General features: G+C 38.3%; 1 protein-coding gene across 2 annotated transcripts; it reads right to left on the minus strand.

The window, feature by feature from the left end:
* Positions 1 to 756: 756 nt before the first annotated feature.
* LOC139744265 (sialin-like) lies at positions 757 to 22,301 on the minus strand. 2 transcript variants are annotated; one of them, XM_071654710.1, is made up of 9 exons: positions 22,109 to 22,301; positions 20,650 to 20,867; positions 12,206 to 12,445; positions 10,358 to 10,445; positions 9,432 to 9,527; positions 6,910 to 7,034; positions 5,011 to 5,169; positions 4,444 to 4,576; positions 757 to 3,889 (listed from the first exon to the last, which is right to left on the minus strand). In XM_071654710.1, exons 2-9 carry the CDS (start codon positions 20,788 to 20,790, stop codon positions 3,627 to 3,629), a joined length of 1,245 nt encoding a protein of 414 aa, XP_071510811.1. In that variant the 5' UTR covers positions 20,791 to 20,867; positions 22,109 to 22,301; the 3' UTR covers positions 757 to 3,626. The 2 variants fall into 2 exon arrangements, 1 of the variants encoding a protein (XP_071510811.1); XR_011711818.1 differs by having other exon boundaries at positions 3,810 to 3,889; positions 5,011 to 5,036.
* Positions 22,302 to 22,747: the final 446 nt, after the last annotated feature.

A 22,747-nucleotide genomic window follows, 5' to 3' on the forward strand; every position in this document is an offset into this window, starting at 1 on the left:
AAAATAGTTTATGCCCTTATATCATCCCGACTTGATTTTGGTAATGCACTCCTATTTCAGCTACCTCAATCTCAACTTTTACGGTTACAAAAATTGCAAATTTCAGCAGCCCGCATTGTTACCCTTACCAGGATAAATACTCACATTACCCCTGTTTTGTCCTCATTGCATTGGTTACCTGTTCAATCTCGCATTGTATTTAAACTACATGTATTATTTTTTGTTTTTCATTGCATCACGGATCTGCCCCACGGTACAATGTTAATTTGCTGACATTTTATAATCCTCCCAGATGTTTAAGGTCATCCGATTGTAGATTGCTTGTTGTTCCAAAAACGAAGAAATCATGGGGGAATCGGTCATTTGCACATGCTGGACCTTACCTGTGGAATCAGTTGCCTCAAGCTATCCGTTACGTTTCGAATGTTGACTCCTTTAAAGTTGCCCTCGAGACTCATTTGTTCGTAACCATTTTCCAGTAGAATTGTATATCATGATTTTTTTTTTTCGTTATCATTATTGTGTCATTCATTTTCAGGTGCATGTTTGTGTAAGGATTTTTGTATTTCATAAGTTACTTCTACTGCGCCTTGAGCACGTTAGCTATGTGGAATTGGCGCATTATAAGCACCCTGTATTATTATTATTATTATTATTATTATTATTATTATTATCATTATTATAATTATTATTGTTATTATTAAAGTAAGGGTGATACGAGGAGAACTTTAAATATATATATATTTTGTCCTTCGCTCCACACAGTGCTTCGATGACCGTTACGAATTCCAAAGCTTACGCCCCTTTTCGCGGAGTTATTTGCACCGCATCGCCGGGCCTGATTAATTTGATGTGACAGTAATAATTATTAGCACAACATACTTTGCCCTATGAAATGAAAACAGCGACACAATGATACCAACTTATTTTCGAGCTTCCTCGTGTTTACAGCATACCTGTACTATGCAGGATAAGCCTATAAGCTTGAAGGGTGGTTATTAGGGAATGACGCAGGCAAGTCGCCTAGATTTTTCTTTCCTGGCTCTGAAATCTATAGACCTATACGTATCCTGATTCAACAGCGATCTCCTAGTCTCCTGTAAGACTTCATATAGCTCGCAGATCTTGTACAGGCGATCGAGCCAGAGCCAGTGGCTACTATTTGGATATTTGGATATTCTGCCAGTGACACATGTTATGCATTTGTTGCATAACATTTGAGTATGGAGCTCAACACATGAACTGAGTTCAATATGTTAATTTAGAAAATATTTGAATAATATATGAAACGCTTTTGAGTACGCTCGTCTAAACTTAGCACGTCTTAACCCCGCCTCCGCACACACGTATTATTATATTCAATTCATGTAACAAACTTAGCATATGATAGGACAAAACGTCTAACGCTTGCAAGTTTGCATGAATTTGACTTATATTTTTATCTTCAGTTTTCCAGATCATTTTGAGGCTTGTTATTAGAATACGTTCTTGTGAAAAAGTGGACAATTACGATTTTTATGGGGTGATGTTTTGATGACATATATAATGAATTTTACAATTTTCAATGCAGAACAAGCACACACATAAAGAAACATACATAAACATTCTTTGTTAACAAGGAATACCAGGCAGGTGGTTCCACAACAATGGAAACTTCATTCAAGTAGGACATTATTGTTCTGTACGTGGCAATAAGTATGCTATTGTCTCGTTTCTCCCTTTAGTTCATTTCTGTTTGCTGAAGACCTGAAATCCGCCGTATCATCGTCATTCTCTGCCCACGGCTGAACTTTCGAGGTTCCAAATGCCATGAAGAAGACCCAGCCACCAAATGACACGCCAAATGTGATCCAAAACACGGTGCGCCAGCCGCTGAGATCAGCCTGCATTGAAGGGATACCGGGTAATTGCGATGCCTGTTAGCGACGAAGTGACTAATAACATCAGATATTTGTCTAAACTTTATTACTGTTAGATTTGCAAATTTTTAACGTACTTTGTACTATGGGGCTCCGTCTCACAAGGCACTCTCACCCATGAGCACCTCTGGGGTACTCAAGAGGTTCCCTCCCCGCAGTGCTCATGAGGCCTCCTCTTCACTTCTCATCCATCTCACATCTTATATATAAATGGTCGCAATTTCGCATTGTCAATTTTGTTACACAAACATGTCCACTCTCTATGATGAGAAGAAGAAAAAAATTCTATTATATTTTGATTAAAGCTCGATTTTTGTCAAAAATTGCATTTTTCGTAAAGGCAAATAACAGTTACGATGTTTGAACTGTACTATTTTGTCGATGTGCCCTTGCATAAATTATACAATTCGAAAGGTATTTTTCTAAGCTATTAAAAGGTAGAATTATGAACTAGTTTTTAGCCTGAAACTGGAATATCTTAGTGCATGTACTAATTAAACCAGGACATACTTGACCCATCAAAGTAGGATTGCGACTTTTGAAACTAGAAATGTCGCTATGGCGACTGGTGTGCCTCTGCAATGGTTCTCCTAATACTAGTAGGTTTATAGTCTTATATGTCTTGACAATGTGGGATGATAGTTTCACATAATTGGCAAAATATTAAAACGACAGATTTGTCACAAATGTGCTGAATAATCACTTTCCTTGAACTAGGTTTAATTGGATGAATGACTAAATTGTCTAAGAGTGCAAGTATATTTGGGAATTTGAGGATTTTTACTTGACTTTTGACCCTTTTATAAGTTTATGCATTGAGTAATTAAGGTATGGAGAAGACGTGTAATTTCAGTATTAAATGGTAAAATATTAGCATTTAAACCTGGCCTTTGACCTTTGACTTTATGACCCTAAAGTTCCCAAGAGAAGCTGTCAGGTAGAACATGCATAGATATGTACTGTACTAAGTTTCATGATGATACCTTAAGTCACTTTCGAAATATGGAGGAAGAAGTAAAATTTAGCACTTTCACTTGACATTTGACCTTTTACCTTTTGGCAAGAAAGTTCCCAGAGAATCTCTATTGGGTAATACATGTACACTGTATATATCACGTTTCAAGAAAAATCATGCAGGCATTACATATATGTGAGGGAAGTATTGACATTTTGAGGAGTTGACCTTGACCTTTGACAAAGCAAAAAAAGAAACACACACAAAAAACCAAATAACCAAAAAACAAAAACAAAAACAAACAAACCTTGCTTGCGATTCATGGTCTATTCAAGTGTATTAAAATCATCTAGGCCCTATGTTGTATTGTCTGTGAGATTCAGTGGAATTCAAACTCCGTAATGACTTCAATGAAGGGATTATCAATCTTATTTCTGCAGGAATTCCATGCGCACAATCATATCAATTGAAATTGATGCAATACATAGGAAATCAGTGTAAGATATGAACGGGTCTACACACATTTCAGAAAGCACTACTCATACTTCACATTTGCTTTCCAAAAGCCGACTTCAGCTTTGATAAGAATATCTCTGTCAGAAAACTCCGAAAATCCCAGAGCAACCAATTTACCCAGAATGACAATTTTCAGGCCTTCCTTGGAAACTAAACCTCGATTTTTGCAGATTTTGTTTTAAAAAATCTTGTTGCTCCAAATTTGTGTATTACAAATGTCACACATGGTACATACATTAGACACTACGTTGTTCACTGAAATGAGGAAAAAGAAGTTTGTAGATTTTACTTGCTTGATTTCTTGTATAGACCCCAATGACAAGTGGTACAATAAATCCACTTGCTGCTGCAACCGTATTTACAACAGCTGACGTTAACCCAGAATACGGCGGCGCAAATTCCATCGGGGTTAGTGACACGCCGGAGTAGGACAGGCCAGTGAAACCGACGCCAAGGGAGAGAAAGGTGATAGCGAGAGTGGCATTGCAACCGACGTACCCTACGAGCACCACAAAAAGGCTTGTTGGCAACATTCCTTTAGTTTAATTAGAAGAAAGCGTGATAATGAAGAAAATAATGGTTACTCAGCATTGGCTAGGCCTCGGGAAAATATCACAATAGATCCACCACGACAAATGTTTTCTTGAGTTATCCGAAAAATGTACTATAGCCCAGCTTGTGGCACATTATCGTTTTCTATCTCTTATAGTAGTATTTGGTACAAGAGGATAAAAGATAAAACAGACGAGAGATAAGCGACAGATTTGACACAGACCATTCATTCACATATAGTGGCTAGTCTTACATTATTCGTCAACAATCTGGTGATGAAACTTCTTCAGCTATCCCGTTAGCCAGACATGCTTCTGCGCACAAGACTCTGGTTAATTACAATCCATCTCACACATGCAAGTTATAAGATGTCTTTAAAGGCTGACCGTGCAAATGATACCTGTTGTAAGTCAATATTTCTTCTTCTTTTTTTTGGATAAGAAGTACTATACATTTGGTCGATCACGAAGAAACGATCATGAAGAAACGATCATGACCTACCAAGTGTGCTCATGATTTTTCTCGTCGTTGTCAGGCTGACTCGATCACTGGCAAGGATAGCATCAGCAAGCACACCTCCAATAATGATACATAGAGCTAGGATCAAGTAGGGCAGAGATGACAGGATCCCAGCCTTTGGGGTTGCGATTGAGAATTAAAAGCGAAGGAATCTAAACTTATTGGCACACAACCACAACGCACCTATTATATTGACAGAACATGATGGAGTCACCATAGGCCTGTAAGAAGAACTTCTAAAAGAGAATGGAAAAGCGATAGTGTTTGGAAATGAAGGGGACTACATAAGGTATAATCTGTTTGTTATGCCATCTAACCTGATGTATTATCAAACTGGAGTAAACATCTCTTGTTGTTTTCCACTATTTCCCTTGCGCCTTGTGCTGCTTGTCAAGCAAAATTAATATCCCTCTTGTTTAATCAGAGTCAAAGCTCGTGTAAGCATGTCCTAAAAATTGTCCTTGTAGGTTGGAAAAAAAATCTTGATGTATTTGGTTGGTAACCTCATGGATCGAAAGAAAGACTGAAAATGGTGAATTCTCGACAAACCTTGGAAACATTGAAGCGTAAAGCCTCTGTAAGGAAGATGGGTAGATTGGTAGTGGTAAGGTACAAAGTCCAAATGAGAGAGAAATCACCTACAGTAGCAGCTAGGAGTGGTACAGACGTCAGTATGGATTTCCACGGGTATTGCTCCAGTGACCTTTTCTACAGATAAGACGAGGATATTTAACAAGAATGTTTGCCTTTGCCAAAGGGCAAGAAGCAGTTATCAAATAGCATATCACACGACTTGCTATGCAGGTCCACATTTTTAGCATTTGTCAAAACAGGCAATATAAGGCACGAAAATGAAGCCACAGTGGTGGGAGAACATGTTGCATGTTTGGGAGCGATTTGGACATAATAAGCAAAAGTCGCTGATTTTTATATCTGCCAGGTGCTTTCTTACAAAAATGTTTTGTTCAAAATGTCTCTTTTGACCGACGTGTAAAATGGGTATCTAGCAATAGGGTAATAATAGTGAGTTGTTCTGAGAGAACAGTGCTAACCCAGAGGAAACTGCCCTGATTGTTATCATTTTCATTATTTTTTCTAATATAATCATTGTCAACAAGCTTCATCATGGTGCAATTTCTGATGTTTTCACAATAGTTAATGTCTGTATCTGCATGAGATATGGTCTAATTCTGTAATGATTTGAGCATTGAGATCTCGATATTGTTTATGGTCACTAGCATTCACATTTGTGGTTTGTATTTCTTTTATTCAAAACCTCAGTATCCACTTCTTTTCGAATGTCAGGGAAGTAATCTGTATTCCATTATTGTTAATGACATTTAATGTACAAGCAACTTGTATTTTGTGTCAAATGAGGACATGAAACTTCTGTTTCTTGTCATGATAATGAAATATCAGATTTGTTGCTGTTCTGTATAGGTTCCTTTCGTATTTCTGACAGACTGGTAAACTCAAGTTTTAGTATTTTGTAATGATATGTAATGTGCCCAGCAATTGAAGAACTATTTTTGATAGATTATCAGAATTCATATAGGCCTTTCACTTCAATCCCCATAACGTGTCAAAACTCTGTGTCTTTAAGTTTCTTTATTTTTTGATACAGCAAAATTCAGTTGAATGATGTTTGATATCTGTACGGTGTACTGTCTATGTGCGAATTATGTTCACGCACGTACTCCCATGTACGTGCGTTTATATTCCTCTATAATATGAGGCTTTCATTATCTTATTTCTCCCAGGCTGCCTCTATTCTCTCTCTTTCCCGCACTCGCTTATTTGCTGTTCAATAGGTTTTTCCCACTAAAAGTAGTAAGATTTAGATTATTGGAGAGGCACTTTAATTTCTGTTTCCCTTACTATTATGTCATGTATTCAACGATGTATGCCTAGAGATTGTGTCTATTATAGCTTTGATACATTTGTTTACTTTAAAACCGGCATTCTATATCTATGATTGTCGCATCATCAGCTGTATTGTTGTGTGTTAATCATTACCAATTATGTTCCAAACTTCAGTGAATTCATTTTGTGTTTTGCTTATACGTGGAATAAAATCAGATTTTTTTTTCAGCGGAAATTGTCATTTTTCAAATTTTTCTTCGCCTTTCATATACGGCAATCTTCGCTCCCCAAAAGAGTCATTTGCGCAGATAAAGAATTATTTTGACCAGCAATTTGCCTGCCTCTATGTGATGTGTTTAAGGCACATCCATGTGGATATGTACGAATGGCAGCGGTTAACGTCATTCCTAAATGCTCTGTTCATGAATCAGTCCTCGATAGTACAGCTGTCTATCCAAGCAAAGCAAACATACATAAACAAGCCAAAAACAAAAATGTTATTTAAACGATTGAAACGTGCATACACAGAGAATCAGAGCACACAGAGCGATTCATAAACTCATTCGCTTACACGAGTCATCGCACCTTGTTAGGGAGGTGTAATTTTGCCAGTATATATTCCCTCTCCTGTTGAGAAATCCGTGGGTGAGACATCGGCGAGTCGTATACCGTCACACTCCAGAGGATGAACCATAACACTCCACAAATACCTTTTGATACAAAAATATCAAATCTTGAAATTCAATTTAGTAATATTATCACAAGGTACTTGTAGTTTTTTTTTAATTTTGCTCTTAGAAGAATAGGGTAGGGTAGATCAAAACTGCGTGATGCAATAGAACTACAGGATTTTGTCTGGGAGTGTCTGCGAATTCACGCAGTTTAGGGTTTTTTTTTTCGTACTTTTAGCATGTATTTTTCGAAATTGTCATGTTAGGTCGTTGTTTCGAAACATTACTTATATTAACGTGTCGGAATGTTACTAATTTTACATTTCAACACGTGCTGACCTCTTTGCGGAAAATTTGAACGGCACTATTTCTGAATTAAGAAAAAGGAATCCTATGTCACTGGTAAAAATATGTTCAAGGTTGACGTCACCATCATATAACGGTCTGATTTCGAGACTGTCATACGAAGCCACTTTGGCTGACCTCCTTTCATGATTTAATCTCTAAACTAAATTATTAATATGTTTCTCTGAATTTGCGTAGAATTTGTTCAAAAGAAGCTACTCTGTCCATAACTACTCCGTATCACACTCGCCAACGTGACGCTTATCAGCTTCCATGTACCCGATTTTGTGTGTGTGTGTGTGTGTGTGTGTGCGAAAAAAAGTAATTGTGTACACAGCCAAAATACTGAAACTAGGGAGGTGTTAAAGAAGGAAAAGAAACTAGAATCTCTCCTTTGTACCCATGCTTCATGCTGCCAAGAAGTTATGCGCTCTATCGCAGGTATTTCTAATTTGCTTTGACAAAAGACACAACTTTATCGTGTGCAGAGAACAGGAAAAGGGAAGTAAAATCAGTAAAAGATTGAGGTTGCTTTTCTGTTAAATGCTACTAAACACGCAGAAACACGCATTAGCGATTTACTTTATAAAAAAGATTTAAAGGGCCCCTGAAATCCAAATACATGTTGATTTGTGTTGATTTATGATACCCTCAACATCACTTTTGCGGTGAAACGAATATCTAGAAACATACCATATATTTTTAACGATTTTTTATTCTATTTTTCTTCAGATTACTTGGGAACGCCCACAAAAAAAATCCTTCCAAAACAATATTCCTCAGATGACCTCATCTGTCAATCATTGCTAAAGTACTGAAATGTTTAACAAAAGACATTGAAATGCGCCTTCCCCTCGACTCAGCATAACTTGCATGTTCCCTCGCCATGTCTTTTGATCGTCACATTAATATCACAGAAACATGCAAGTTCATTCATTTAGTTAATCTATGATTTATGTCACGTGATATTTTATATATTTTTGTCACCACATATACTGTGTTTGAACAACAGTCAGCCTCTCTGAGTAGCAACCCACCCCTGGACAAGTACAAGAGACCTATACGATCCACGTCACTGTTTGCACAAGCACCATTAAATACGATGGATTTGGGCATTTATTTCCTTGGCGCCGAGAATGTTTGTTTATCTACTTATATCTACAGTTATTGCCGATCTTCTCCTTCCATTATTTTCTGTCAGATACGAAATACGATATCAGATGTGGTGCAATAAACATAATTACCAAACTTGTGTTCAATACCATCATGACCGTGCTTACTCGAAATTTCTGCAACTGCATGATCCCCTATGGAAATATCTCAAAAGGATGATATAGTACTTTTTGAGATGGGGTTCAGGCTTCCAACTTTTGTTAACGAGAAATCACTTGTGAAATATGAAAATGCATACAATTTTACGGGGAATTCAAAGATTATTGAAGAAAACCGATTTTGAAATGGCTAAGATATCCAAAAAGAAAAAAGGTCCTACTGAAAGTTGGGACCCACCTTTTATTAGGACCCCTTTGTTTGTTTGTTTGTTGTTGTTGTTGTTGTTGTCTTGACATCTCATCTATTTCAAAACTGATTGTCATTAAATAAACTTTAAAGTCCTCTTAAAAGTGTATGCCTTTTAACATTTCAAAAGTGGTTTGTCATTATCTCGGAAGGGTTAAAACCTGAATCTCCCATTTCAACCAAACCTATACCATCCCTTTAGAGCGCACCCAACTGGAGCTTGGACATACAATTTTAGAAAAGTTCCAAACGTGGAAGGGACATCTTTCCCCTGCTCTTTTTTTTGTTGTTGTTATCATTGAGGACTTGTGACATCGATCTCACCCTCTTTCATAAAAGATTACAGAGTGTACAGAAAAGCGATGTTCAGCAAGTCGTATAATGCGTATTTAGTTAAAAATGTTCTTGTATTTATGATTTGCATATAATGTTTAGTAATAACCACAGCAATTTTGTGTTTGCATTATAAAATACGCATATATTATTTTAATATATCAATGAAGAGAGGCAACATGCAGAACTATGCCTCCAAATTTGTTCATAAAGACTACAAACAACGAGGGAAGTGCCCACCGCATAGGTAAAACGAAGCAGGCCATCCGCCCAGAAAAGTCGATGATGAAATAATGCCAGAGATCGGTGGACCAAGCACCTGCCCAACTGATATACCTGCAGAAAATAAAGATATACACCAACATTATTATTGTTTGCACATAATTGTGTATTTACATCGCGACTTGGTTAATCTAACTCAAAAAGGAAGAACATGACATTACAGTCATTATTACCAGTTAAAATTCAGTGAAAAAAATCAGCGAAATTAATTTTCTATTTTCATTTATCCCTCTTTTACCTAGTACACTTATACTTGTAAATATATCTGTAAATAATTATGTACGCTATTGTCATTCAAACGCAAAACACGAAAATTTCGAATAACCATAAATTTCAAAGTGGCAAGTAGAATCATATACCCAGACATCTGCACGCGTTTGATCTTAGCGTATAAAATTATTGTTTACAAAAATTGTTACGACAGAATAATATAACACCCGTAGATACTTACATGCATACTGAATATTTTTTCCACTTTTGATAGAAATAAACAAGTTTTTACACTAGCGATCTCGCATGTTTTAACAGGTACGAAATATTTACGCTGAGAAATCCTCATAGTTTTGAAAATATCTCTTCCACTATTTAACATTGATTTTATGGGGTCTCTGTTGCCAAATGCGTTTTTTTTTTTGTTCAGTTGTACCTATATGCGAATATCTCCACCAGTATGCGTATGCAAGGCATGTATTGTATTAATTCGTGGAGACTCTCCACAAGTACACAATAGTGTGATGTATTTAAGATTCCTTCAATTGGTGTAACAACTTTCCCCACTTCATGAAATGTTGCATGAATAGAAGTCCCCTGGTATGAACACAGTCTAAATGTGATATTAATTCTGCTGATACGTCTCTCAACGGGCAACAGGCAATAGGCCCTACCTGAAAAAGAAATTGCCATGAGTCTACTACGATCGTCAACGGGCGACCAGCGAGACATCAGTGAGAAGATGGCCGGGTAGGTGCCACTCTGTGGAGCAATCACGATATTACATCAAACTAACGTTGACTTATAGGAAACATCACAATTTGTCGAAAGAAGTTGTCATTAATTTCAAGACTGTTGTTGATATTGCATCATTTCTAATTTGAAGTGACATGGAATCACTTCTTCAAAAGGATCTACTTTACAGTTGAATGAGTTGCGCCGTAAACACAATTTCCATTTCTATATCTTTCAAATGATTGTGTTTGTTTCGTTATGTTTCTTTTTGTTATGAGGAAAATACCAGCATTCCTAAGTACATTTCAATATTAGTCACATATAATGACATGGTACCTGACACATGTCACTTGGTATGTGTTTGCAAAAGCCCCCAATACCACCATTTGTTCTACAGGGTGTCCCAAAGGGAAAAAAAGAGAGATAAATTTTAAACTGGCATCAAATACAAATTCTTATGGATTTTTTTTTTTACAAACATGGATAGCTTTTAGTAGTTTTTCATATATGACACCAACAACTCTGAAGATGTTTTATGCTTTGAGCACGGCCCACTTTTGTAAAGGAATTGAAAAGTTGGTTGCTCAGGAAATTGCTATCCGCTTTGTAGAAATGATTGAATGTCTGAAGAGTTTATGATATTTAATGATGGATATAAAAGTGATTTTTGCTCACTTTTGTAAAAGGTGCCCCCCCCCCAAAAAAAAAAGCCGCAGAATCACTTAAAGTGATCCCAAATACAAATCATTATCGAATTTTATATTTTTAAGTTGACTTGTATACCTAAAAGTCTCTCGTATCATGTGACACCAAAAATTCTTTAAAAATGTGCTCGACTAAGCAATGCACACTTTTATAAAGGACATAAAAATCATAGATTGTGCAGGAATTGGCTATTTACTTTGGTTGATTTGAACAGTTTTCCAGTTCAGAAATAATTGGATGTCTGATGTGTTTATGCTATAAATGATGGATATGAGTTTTTGCAATAAACGATACGGATTACAGAAAAAAAAATATCCGTGATTGATCATACTTGTATTGTCTTTTCTTTTATTACATTTTGATTATGGAAGTTGTTTTGACATTACCGTATTATGGTGTAAATATCTGTGATAATGTAGCGGAGCTCCTGGCAATTGATGTTGGGGTGGTTTTGTGTGTGTGTGTGTGTGTGTGTGTGTGAGTGTGCGCGCGTGTTTTTAATTGCTTGATATTGATTAATGGACTTATAGTGTTTGATTCTTAATGTTCAAATTACTGTTGCTAAATAATGATGACATAAACCATGCCATGCCTAGCACAAATCTAACCCTATAAAATCCTTATCAATTACCACATCAGATCAACAGCTGGTAACGCTTTTGAAACTTCAACTGTCAAATTATAATGAATGATGCATACATATTTTATTTATTTGTTTTTTTTTTACGTCAGACTAGATTCGTTATCCAGAGAATGCTATCATACATAGGTTCAATCACGCTTTATAAATCAGACCGATTTCAATAGTTTGATCGATTAACATCGCTCTGAAACATTTTAAGAACTTGAAATGTATGACCTTGATGCTGTATGGAAGAAATCATATTCAAAATCACTGAATGAATCCCTCCCCCCCCCCCCCCCCACCACATACATTTTGGAAGACTAGATCTGGAGAGATTTTTGTTGACTGTCAATTTGATAAAAGCAAACACTGTAACAAAGGTTAGGGGTTCCATATTATTATAGTGGATACGATTCTTTATATTAGGAAGAAAGTTCAGAGACTAAGGAAAACAAACCTCTGCCAATCCGCCAAGGAAGCGGACAACGAAGAGTGTGCCCACGCCGCTGTATGCAGCAAGCGGTGTAAACAGGGTACAAATAGAAGAGAGGAGTATTCCTAGTCCATAGACCCAGGGTGAAGCTCTAGAATACCTGTCACACAGGATCCCAAGCGGTATCATGAGGATAGGCACTCCATAGAAGAAAGCAGAAAGGACCAATTCTTGCGTGTGTGCATCCCATGGGAACTCCCCTTGCTGTATAAAGTATAATGACACAAACGACGAATAAACATGAAAATATGAGCATGATTCCCGTCTAAAGAGATGACAATAATTTAGAAAGCCCGGGCGACAAAAAATATTGAAGAAGGGAATAAACATCTATACGCCCTAAATGATATCAGAAATTCAATAAGTATAAATAAATAAATAAATAGATAAATAGATAAATAAACTACAATGATAAACGAATATATAACATACTTTAGTAAGATGAGAAGGAATTGTGGTTTGAACACAACAGAAAGTGCTGATCGGATAACATTCCCTGTTTTACCGTGGTGATTCGTAAACTTTATCCAAGGCAAAGCTGATAACGATTTCATGTTGCAAATTTACGCAAATTAAAAGCAATATCATGATAACTCGATCGGTGGGCAGACTAGGAGCTTCAGGTCGTTAATCGACCATGTAAACAGAAACTTAATGGCGTCGTAAACCAGATTGTCGATTCATCACTTCGTCAGCCTCGTCATCGAGTGAGTGGAAGTTTATCTACATGCATGTATTCACTCACTTATTTTCGACTCTTCAAAGAACGTACACTTAGAAATCAACCAATGGCATAAGGCAATTCGTTGCATTAACCACAAATTAAAAGACATACAAAAAAGGTAAAATCAGTAGGGCCTATCTTATTCTTTCTTGACTGATGAACAAATTAAGTCTTTTGGACGAATGAAAATGAACAATTTTACAAGATACATATTGCTTTTTCACATCTCAAATATTAGATTTTCATGTAGTTGTAAACATGACAATGTTCACAATCAATCAATTTTTTAGTTGATGATGTCATACCTGCAAGCATGGGAAGTGACGTACTGATACAGCCGTTTACTACTAAGACAAGTGATCAGGCATTGCTTCGTCTTTTTTTTTTCGTTATACAATCTTGAATGTGCTCATCATACACTGCTTGAAACGAGTTTCATTACATGTGTCGTAATTACCTGAAAGCGGCTGTCTCAAAAAGTAGGTCCAATAAGTTAATACGACTACTGTTACATGATCATAGTGAGATCCTTTATTTGTGATGAATTGAGTTTTAACATTTCTAGACTTTATTATGATTATGTTCACATATATTTGTGTCAATGTTTCTCTTCCATCAGCAAAAATAGCCCACAACAACCCAATACAACTCCACCGTCTGCTGATTGTTTGAAGCTTTCATGAATTCCATTGTATTTCATGTATTCATGCATTGTTATTTTGTAAAGTGTTAAAAGAATACAAATATTACATTGATCAATATTTAGTCGATAGTGAATCTGTTGATAGAAATGCAATCAGCTAAGTTGTAGCCCCTTGAACAGGGGAAAAAAAAGCAGGAAAGTGAACAAAATTACAGAATCATAAGCCCTGTTTTTACAGCTCTTACAATTCCTCGCCTCGGGCGATAAACCACAGGAGAGAGCGAGAAGGGTTGTGGAGCCGGGAAATGTGCAAACGCCGGGAAATGTGCAAACGCCGGGAATTGTGCAAACGTCTCGCCGGGAAATGTGCAAACGCCTGGAAATGTGCAAACGTCTTGCCAGGAAATGTGCAAACGCCGGGAAATGTGCAAACGTCTCGCCGGGAAATGTGCAAATTTCATCAACGGGAAATGTGCAAACATGACGCCGGGAAATGTGCAAAAGTTCAATTTTGCCGGGAAATGTGCAAAACGTCGCCGGGAAATGTGCAAATCATTTACTTTAGCGATATTGGCCCGAATTCACGAAGGTGGTTTAAACTTAAACCATGGTACAAATTTAGACCATGGTCTAAAATAAGCGTTTAATAGGCGTACCAATACTTGCGCGCATCAATGCACGTTTTTTTACTGGATGTCTGTTAGCGTACGCAATCTGTCAATCATAAATACGCAGAAGAAATATACATAAACCGTGGTTTAAATTTAGACCACCTTCGTGAATTCGGGCCATTGTGTATAAAGATAGTAGATAAACTCCATATCAAAACTGCCCATGAACTTCCACCATTTAGATTTTCTTAATGAAATCCTTGACAGATTTTCAACAAAATTGGCAGGTAGCACGATTATGGCAATGGGATCTCAATTTGTTTATATAGTAGCCACCCCCCCCCCCCTGAAAAAGGGGAAGGGGCCTCAAAGTCCCAGAACTACGGTATTATCGAAATTCTTCTTGTATCATATCACCAAATAAGAATGAGCTAGGTTGGTTCGTTGAAGATATTGATGACAGGAGTTCACGTTTAATGGCAGATCCAGGGATGCAGGGCACGGGGCCATAAGTGGGGAGGAGTCTTCAAATTGAAGCCTCAGAGTCCCTAAACTAGTGCTATGAAGACATTAATGACTGAAATTGCATGTTTGATTATGACGAATCCAGGGGTGTCCGGATCGGGGGGGGGGGGGTGTGAGGGGAGGAGAGGGATTTTCTACATTTTCAGTATCTTCTTTAAAAGTCTAGGACAGATTTTCACTAAACTTGTCAGTTAGCCTCATTAGGGTGATATGATCTTTATGAATTGAAATTAGCCCCCAATCCCCCCCCCCCCCCCCCCCACACACACACACCCGGCCAAAAAAGGGGGAGGGGGAGTTGAAGCCTCAGAGTCCCTAAACTCTGGATTTTTTAAAATCTTTTTCTGTCGAACAAAAAAAAAAAGATAGAGCTAAGTTAGTGCATTGAAGACATTAATGACTGAAATTTCATGTTTGATTATGGCGGATCCAGGGGTGCCCTGACTGGGGGTGGGAGAAAGGGAAGTGATGGAGAGGAGGGAGATTGTCCACATTTACTGCATCTTCTAGATAAATCTCAAGAAGGATTTTCACCAAACTTGGCAGATACCATCTTTACGGTGATATGGTCTTATATGGTAAAATGAGCCCCACCCCCTCCCACCGCCAAGGGGGGGGGGGGGGAGGAGGAGTTGAAGTTTCAGGTCCCTAAACTCTGGAATTTGTAATCTTCTTCTGTTGAACCGAAGAATAAGGAACTACGTTATATGAAGACATTATGATTAAGATTTCAGGTTTGATTATGACGGGTCCAGGAGTGCCCTGATAAGGGGTGTGAGGGGGAGGAGGGGGATTTTCCACATTTTCTGCATAGATCTAGTCTTGTAAAATCTATGACGGATTTTCACCAAACTTGGCAGATAGTATATTTATGGTGATTCGATCTTAATTTGATAAATTGAATCCCCCCCCCCCCCCCACCGACGAGGAGGGGGGGGGGATTTTTTCTACTTCTGTCGAACCGAAAAAGTTAGTGCTGTAAAGACATTAATGACCGAAATCTCATGTTTGATTATGGCGGGTCTAGGGGTGCTCTGATCGGGGGTAGGTGAGGGTGAGGGGGAGGGGGTGCTGTTCGTTATTCCGAGGGTTCGGTATTCCGAAGGTTCGTTATTCCGAAGGGTCGTTAATCCGAAACACGCAAAGTCCCTATATACCTAGAGGTTCGTTAATCCGAAAATTTGTGGCGTTATTCCGAAGGTTCGTTATTCCGAAGACTGGTTAATCCGTAAATGAAATTCGAAACAATGAACCTTCGGAATAACGAATCTTAGGAATAAAGAGCCTTCGGGATAACAAACCTTTGGAATAACCAGCTGTAACCAGGGGGAGGAGGGGGATTTTCAAAATTTTCTCCATCTTCTTGAAAAATCTAAGACGAATTTTCACCAAACTTGGCAGATAGCATCTTTATGGTGATAGTACTGTAAATACAGTTAATGCATGATGTAGGTTCAAGTTTACTATGACAGATGAAGGGATGCCCAAAAAGGGGAGGGGGTAGGAAGGAGGCTTCATTTTCACATTTTTTGTCTTTTTCCTGAAAACTCAAGACGCATCCCTCGGATAATAAAATTATATATCAGCTTTTAAAAAAAAAAACTTCTATACAAAAATGATGGAGCTAATAGAGTGCTGGTGCCTGTTATGGTAAGTTAATTCATGAATTAATGTTAAGTGCGGCGGAGGCGGATTTGTCACATATTAGATAGATATTTGCCAAGCTTGAAACGTAGCGTAGCGTATTTATCTGGTGATATGACCTCAATTTGTCTAAATGAGCACTGCCCCAACCCCTAAGGTGGGAGGAGATGGAGCCCCCCCCCCCACCCCATCTCCGCCCCTTGAACTTGAAAGGGACCAAGACGAGGGGGTGGGGTAGTTCGGGTGGAATTCAAAATTTTATTGAAAACCCTATACATATGAAAAAAACGGAATACATACTTTTTAAAGAAATTTTCTATACAACCTAGAGTAATAGAAAACATTTTTATCACATTTTTAGAAGGTAGATCTATACTTTGATGAAATTTCATGTCTGCTTACTAAATGACGTGGGGGCTACCCTGGTCTTATCCCTATCTTTGGGGAAGGGGAACAACTTGGATTTGTTGTCCCTTCGAACAAAGTGGGATTATATTACCCTTGAGATGCTACCTCCCACGTTCGGTGAAAATCCGTCAAAAATTTCTCAAGAGGATGCAGAATATGTGAAAATCCCCCCTCCTCTCCCTCCCCCTCCCCCTCCCCCCCCCCCCCCCCCCCCGATAAGGACACCCCTCGATCTGCCACAATCAAACGTGAAATAAAATTTCAGGCATTAATGTCTTCATAGCATTAACTAAGCTCTCTTTTCCGGTTTGACAGAAGAAGATAAAAATTGAGTTTAGTGATTCCGAGGCTTCAACCCCCCCCCTTAAGCAGTGTGTGTGTGTGTGTGTGTGTGTGTGTGTGTGTGGGAGGGGGCTCATTTTAACAAATTAAGTGCATATCACCGTAAAGAGGCAATCTGCCAATTTTGGTGAAAATCTGTCGTAGATTTTTCAAGAAGATGCTGAAAATGTGGACAATTCCTCTCCTTGCCCTCACCCCCCTCGATCTGGAGACCCCATGATTCGCGCCATAACCAAACATGAAATTTCATTCATTAACGCTGTGTCTTCATAGCACTAAGTTAGCTCTATCTTTATCTGTTTAACAGAAGAAGATTTAAAAAATTCCAGAGTTTAGGGACGCTGAAGCTTCAACCCCCCGCAGCCCCACCCCCCCCCCTTCGGCGGTCGGGGGGGGGGGGGGGGGCTCATTTGAACAAATTAAGATCATAATTATTACCATAATCTTGCTATCTGTCAAGTTTGGTGAAAATCCCTCACAGATATTTCAAGAAGATGCTACAAATGTGGAATATCCCCCTCCACCCATCACCCCTCCCCTCCCCCCCCCCGATCTGGGCACCCCTTGATCCGCCATAATCAAACATGAAATTTCATTCACTAATCACGTTAATGTCTTCATAGCACTAACTTAGCTCTGTCTTTTTCGGTTTGACAGAAGATTTAAAAAAATCCAGATTTTTTGGATGTTAAAAGTGAAGCTTAAACCCCTCCCCCCCCTTTCGGCGATGGGGGGGGGGGGCGCATTTTAAAATATCAAGATTATGTTAACAGAAATATGACTGTATCTCACAAGTTGGGTGAAAATCCGTCCAAGATTTTTCGAGAATGTGCTGAAAATGTGGAAAATCCCCCTCTTCCCCCTCCCCCCCCCCCCGATCAGGGCAGCCCTGGGTCCGCCATAATGAAACATGAAATTTTAGTCATTAATGTCTTCATAGCACTAACTTAGCTCTTTCTTTTTCGGTTCGACAGATGAAGAAAAAAAATCAAGCGTTTAGGGACTCTGAGGCTTCAACTCCTCCCCCCCCCTCCTTAGGACTGGTGTGTGTGTGTGTGTGGGGGGGGGGGGGGGGCTCATTTTGACAAATTACGATCATATCACCATTAAGATGTTATCTGGCAAATCTGGTGAAAATTCGTTGTAGGGTTTGCAAGAAAATGCTGAAAATGTAATCAAAAACTAGAAATGTCGCTATGGCGACTGATGCCTCCGCCATAATGCATGATTCTCCCAATAGGTGCATAGTATAATGTCTTCACAATGTGAGATAACAGTTTCACATAACTGGCAAAATACTGAAATGACAGGTTTGTCAGAAATATCTTGAATGTTTACTTTCCTTGAACTACGTTTGCTATAATTGTCTATAAAAGGGTGCAGGTACATGTATTTGGCGAATTGAGGATTTTTACTTGACTTCTGACTGACCCTTTTATAAGTTTATGCATTGAGTAATTTGCAAGGTATAAAGAAAGAGTGTAATTACAGTATAAAATAGATTTTTTTTTGCATTTAAACCTGGTCCTGACCCTTAACCTTTGACCTTTGACCTTCTGGCAGGAAATTTCCAAGAGAATCTCCATTAGGTAATATATGTATATCAAGTTTTAAAAATAATAATGCAAGCATTGCATATACTAGTATATTGGGGAAATAGTAAAATTTTGACGAGTTGACCTTGACCTCTGACCCATGACTTTTGACCCATGACCCTTAAATTCCCTAGATAATCCCTGCCAGTCAGTACATGTGTATATACCAAGTTCCATGAAGATAGGCCTAAATTGAACCATTTGTGAGAAAAGTGAAATTGTAACATTTTTACCTAATCTTTGACCTTTTGACCTTTGACCTTATGACATGAAACTCCCTCTGGAGAATCTTTATGCAGTAGATATGTCTACACTAAGTTTCAAGAAAATACTTTGGGCATTGCATGGATGTGGGGAAATAGCAACATTTTTAGCATTTGACCTTGACCTTTTGACCTTTGACCTCTTGCCAATGTCACTAAAATCTACTCAACTAATTGCCGTATCATACATCATCCTTGGACCAAGTTTGGTGAAAGCTGCTTCATCCAGTTTTGAGTTATCACGTAAAAAGTTAAATTTTAGGATTTGACGTTGATCTTTGACCTTTGACCTCTGTCCGATTTCACTCAAAAATTAATCAAGTAATTGTCCCACCATACATCATCCTTGGACAAAGTTTGGTGTAATTTGCTTGATCCAGTCTTGAGTTATCGCGTAAACAGATATAATTTCATGACTTGACCTTGACTTTTGACCTTTGACCTTTGGCCGATTTCACCCAAAATCTAATCGAGTAATTGCCCCATCACACTTTATACTTGGACCAAGTTTGGTAAAATTCCAGTAAATATTACTCAAGTTATCGCGAAAACTTAATGCCTCCGGCACCACTTCGTGGCGGAGGCATAAAAAACAAGACAGATGGTCGCTAAGACAAGTGGTAAAGATGGTAATGGTTCGTGCGCAGCTTTGATTGAGAGTTTCTCTTCCATCTCTACATAATATAGGTGAGATGAATGGTTTGCACATTTCCCGGCGACGTTTTGCACATTTCCCGGCAAAATTGAACATTTGCACATTTCCCGGCGTCACGTTTGCACATTTCCCGTTGATGAAATTAGAGATTTGCACATTTCCCGGCAAGACGTTTGCACATTTCCCGGCGTTTGCACATTTCCCGGCGAGACGTTTGCACATTTCCAGGCGTTTGCACATTTCCCGGCGTTTGCACATTTCCCGGCTCCACAAGGGTACCGCTTTAACAGACAAACACCAAAAACCTTCTCCTGGTAGGTTTTCATGGACGCGACTATATACCCCGCCTAATACCGGCCAGCGCCGCTTATTGTTCTAGATTGTGCACATAAAAGAACGTGGTTACAATTACTGATCTAAACGTCATAAAGATCAATGGTTACAATCTATGCACATGATTGAAGTGCGGCGTGTCAATCATTCTCTGTCTGCAATGTTGCGCATGCGCGTTGAGTGTATCAAAGGTATGTTGGCTCAGTTGCGTTCTAATAGAAGGGTTGTCGGGGTAATGTCACGGTAATGTCGCGGTAACGTCAGGGTATCATCGATTAATCATCTGGCTAGGATAGAATTTAGCAAAAGTTACTGCGACACTTCGAGCAACACTTTGCGAGGACCGTTTTAACACGCAGGGTGAAATAACACATTACCCGGACGCTACCCAGATGTTGTCGCGGTAAATCTAGTTTGAAAGGTTCTGTTAAAACGGGGCCTTAGACTAAGCAAATACGGTACAACTATATTACATATTACTGAGAAATGCTGACATTCACGTATTTACAGACATGACGACAAAAAGTACTTCACTATCAAAGATGAATGTTATGTCAATAAGTTGCAAGCCATATGTTATATCATTTAAAGGATTATTAGTAACAAATAAAGTACCACAGAAAGAAATATAAACATACGCAAGAGTCTAATGTTGTCGTGCTTACATTATTTTCAACATTTGTTTGATTGATTTCGTCTGGTGGTAATGGACAGATTTCTGCGGATGTGTTCATTGCGTCGTAAGAGCTGCTGTAGCTGCTGTTAACCATGGCCGTGATGGCGACACTCATGTTAACTCTGCCCATGAAAGATACGACGAAGCCAAGGAAGACCACATAGCAAACTGAGTATCGAGCGGAACATAGCACCGAGAGAGAACCTGCTTTATAAAGGAGTTGGAGAGAAAGGAGAGGAAGACAGAGGGAGGAAAAAAATAGTGTTTCTTCTCTCTCTCTTTAGCCGAAGAACAATGTGACTGTAACAATATCTCTTTTTTAAGATGGCTGCTCATAAAACTTCAGTACACGTAGTCTGATATACCTAAATCAAACTGCAACGGTGGTATTATGTTACATTATAAATTCTTCGGTGAAGTAAAGAAATGAAAATGATTATTTCAATCAATGTAATGATCAATTCATTCGACATCTTTACTGTCTTACAGGAATTGGCATTGATGTTCCAATATGTGACGGGTCAGATCTGACATTTTCAGCTTTCAAACGATAATGCAGAGAAGGTAAACGAAACAAAGTTGAATAAGACGGTCATCCTTTTGTCAAACTAAAATACACACGTATGATGGCCATCCAATATCTAAGGATATGCCTTTATGATTGTAAATTACTTTTGCCATCCCTACTCAAGAAGATGAGCTACACATAATGGTAAATACACTGAAATGCACGAATATAGATTGCACAAGATTGATAAAATAGGAATTAAAATTATTCTAGTGGGCGTGCCCGGGCACTAATCTGCTATTATCAATTCGTAAAGACTTATATTCGAAGAATATACGATATCAATCGTCTGAATCAAGCAGAAAAGTGATATTATCAGCTTTAAAGGAGGGTATTTTTTCAAACACTTTCCCTACATCTCTGATTTACACTTTTGCAGATATTGCAGGACGTAGTTGTCTCATTATGTTATGTCTTATCATTAGGGGAAAGTTAATGTAATTTGATGAATAAACAATCACAATATACCCGATATCGAATTGGAATTCAAAATCATTCTTCAGATCGCCCAATGAAGATAACGGCTTCAAACAATGAATATCAAAGAATCATATGCACCCGCTGAATTCTTTCATGCATCCATAGAAAACTCACAGCTGTTTGAATACTTGTAGCCAGTTAGAACTCTAGCTCCTGAACTTCCTTGTTAATACCAGAAAGGTGTTAGAGAAGGAGTGGAATTTCTTTGCAGTTTGTGCAAATTTATGCGTAGGTTCTATAACACAATTAAAAATTTAGCATTTCACTGTCTTTGATGTTCCATTCTCCAAGCCGCTCTTCCATGAGGTTCTTGATTTAACAATTTTAAGCTATGTTTCAGAGGAAATATTAAAATACAGTGCGAAAGTTGGTGGTAATCTTGCACGGAACAATTATTTACATTTTTTTATCTCCTTGTTATAAATCAAGGGCGAAGTCCGGGCAATTTTCGTGATGTCACATCATGTAGTACGTATATCGACAGCTCCATATTAAGATTTCTGGAATTGGTTGTGGTCCTTCGGTAGAGAAACAGAGTAGAGATAGAGTGCATAACTTCTCGGCGGCACGGAGCATTGGGAGAAAAGAGAGATTCTCAATATAGTTTCTTCTCCTTCTATAACACCTCCCTGGTCATACTTTGATTCACATGCCAAATGGGTTACAGCTCATTATTCCGAAGGTTCGTTATTCCGAATTTCATTTTCGGATTAATGAATCTCCGGAATAACGAACCTTCGGAATAACGAACCTTCGGAATAGCGAACCTTCGGAATAACGAACAGCACCCACCAAATGCAACGTAGGAATATGCAGATCTTCTTTGCGGCGAAATTTGCTGCAATTTGCGTCAGTTCCTGCTAAACTGTTTATTTCTCCTCAAATGCATAATATTTATACGATGCAAACACCAACTTTGGATATTCGCTTTACTTATGCAGGTTAATTTAGCTGTAGGGGTTCCACTGATTACACCTCTTGAGTATCAATGTTCTAATTTCTCCAAAATGAGAAAATAGAAAACTTTTGGTAAAATCAC

This window comes from Diadema antillarum, unplaced genomic scaffold, assembly GCF_040938485.1.
Source record: "Diadema antillarum isolate AM-2024a unplaced genomic scaffold, OU_Dant_1.0 seq00001151_RagTag, whole genome shotgun sequence".
In the NCBI taxonomy this organism is placed as follows: domain Eukaryota; kingdom Metazoa; phylum Echinodermata; class Echinoidea; order Diadematoida; family Diadematidae; genus Diadema; species Diadema antillarum.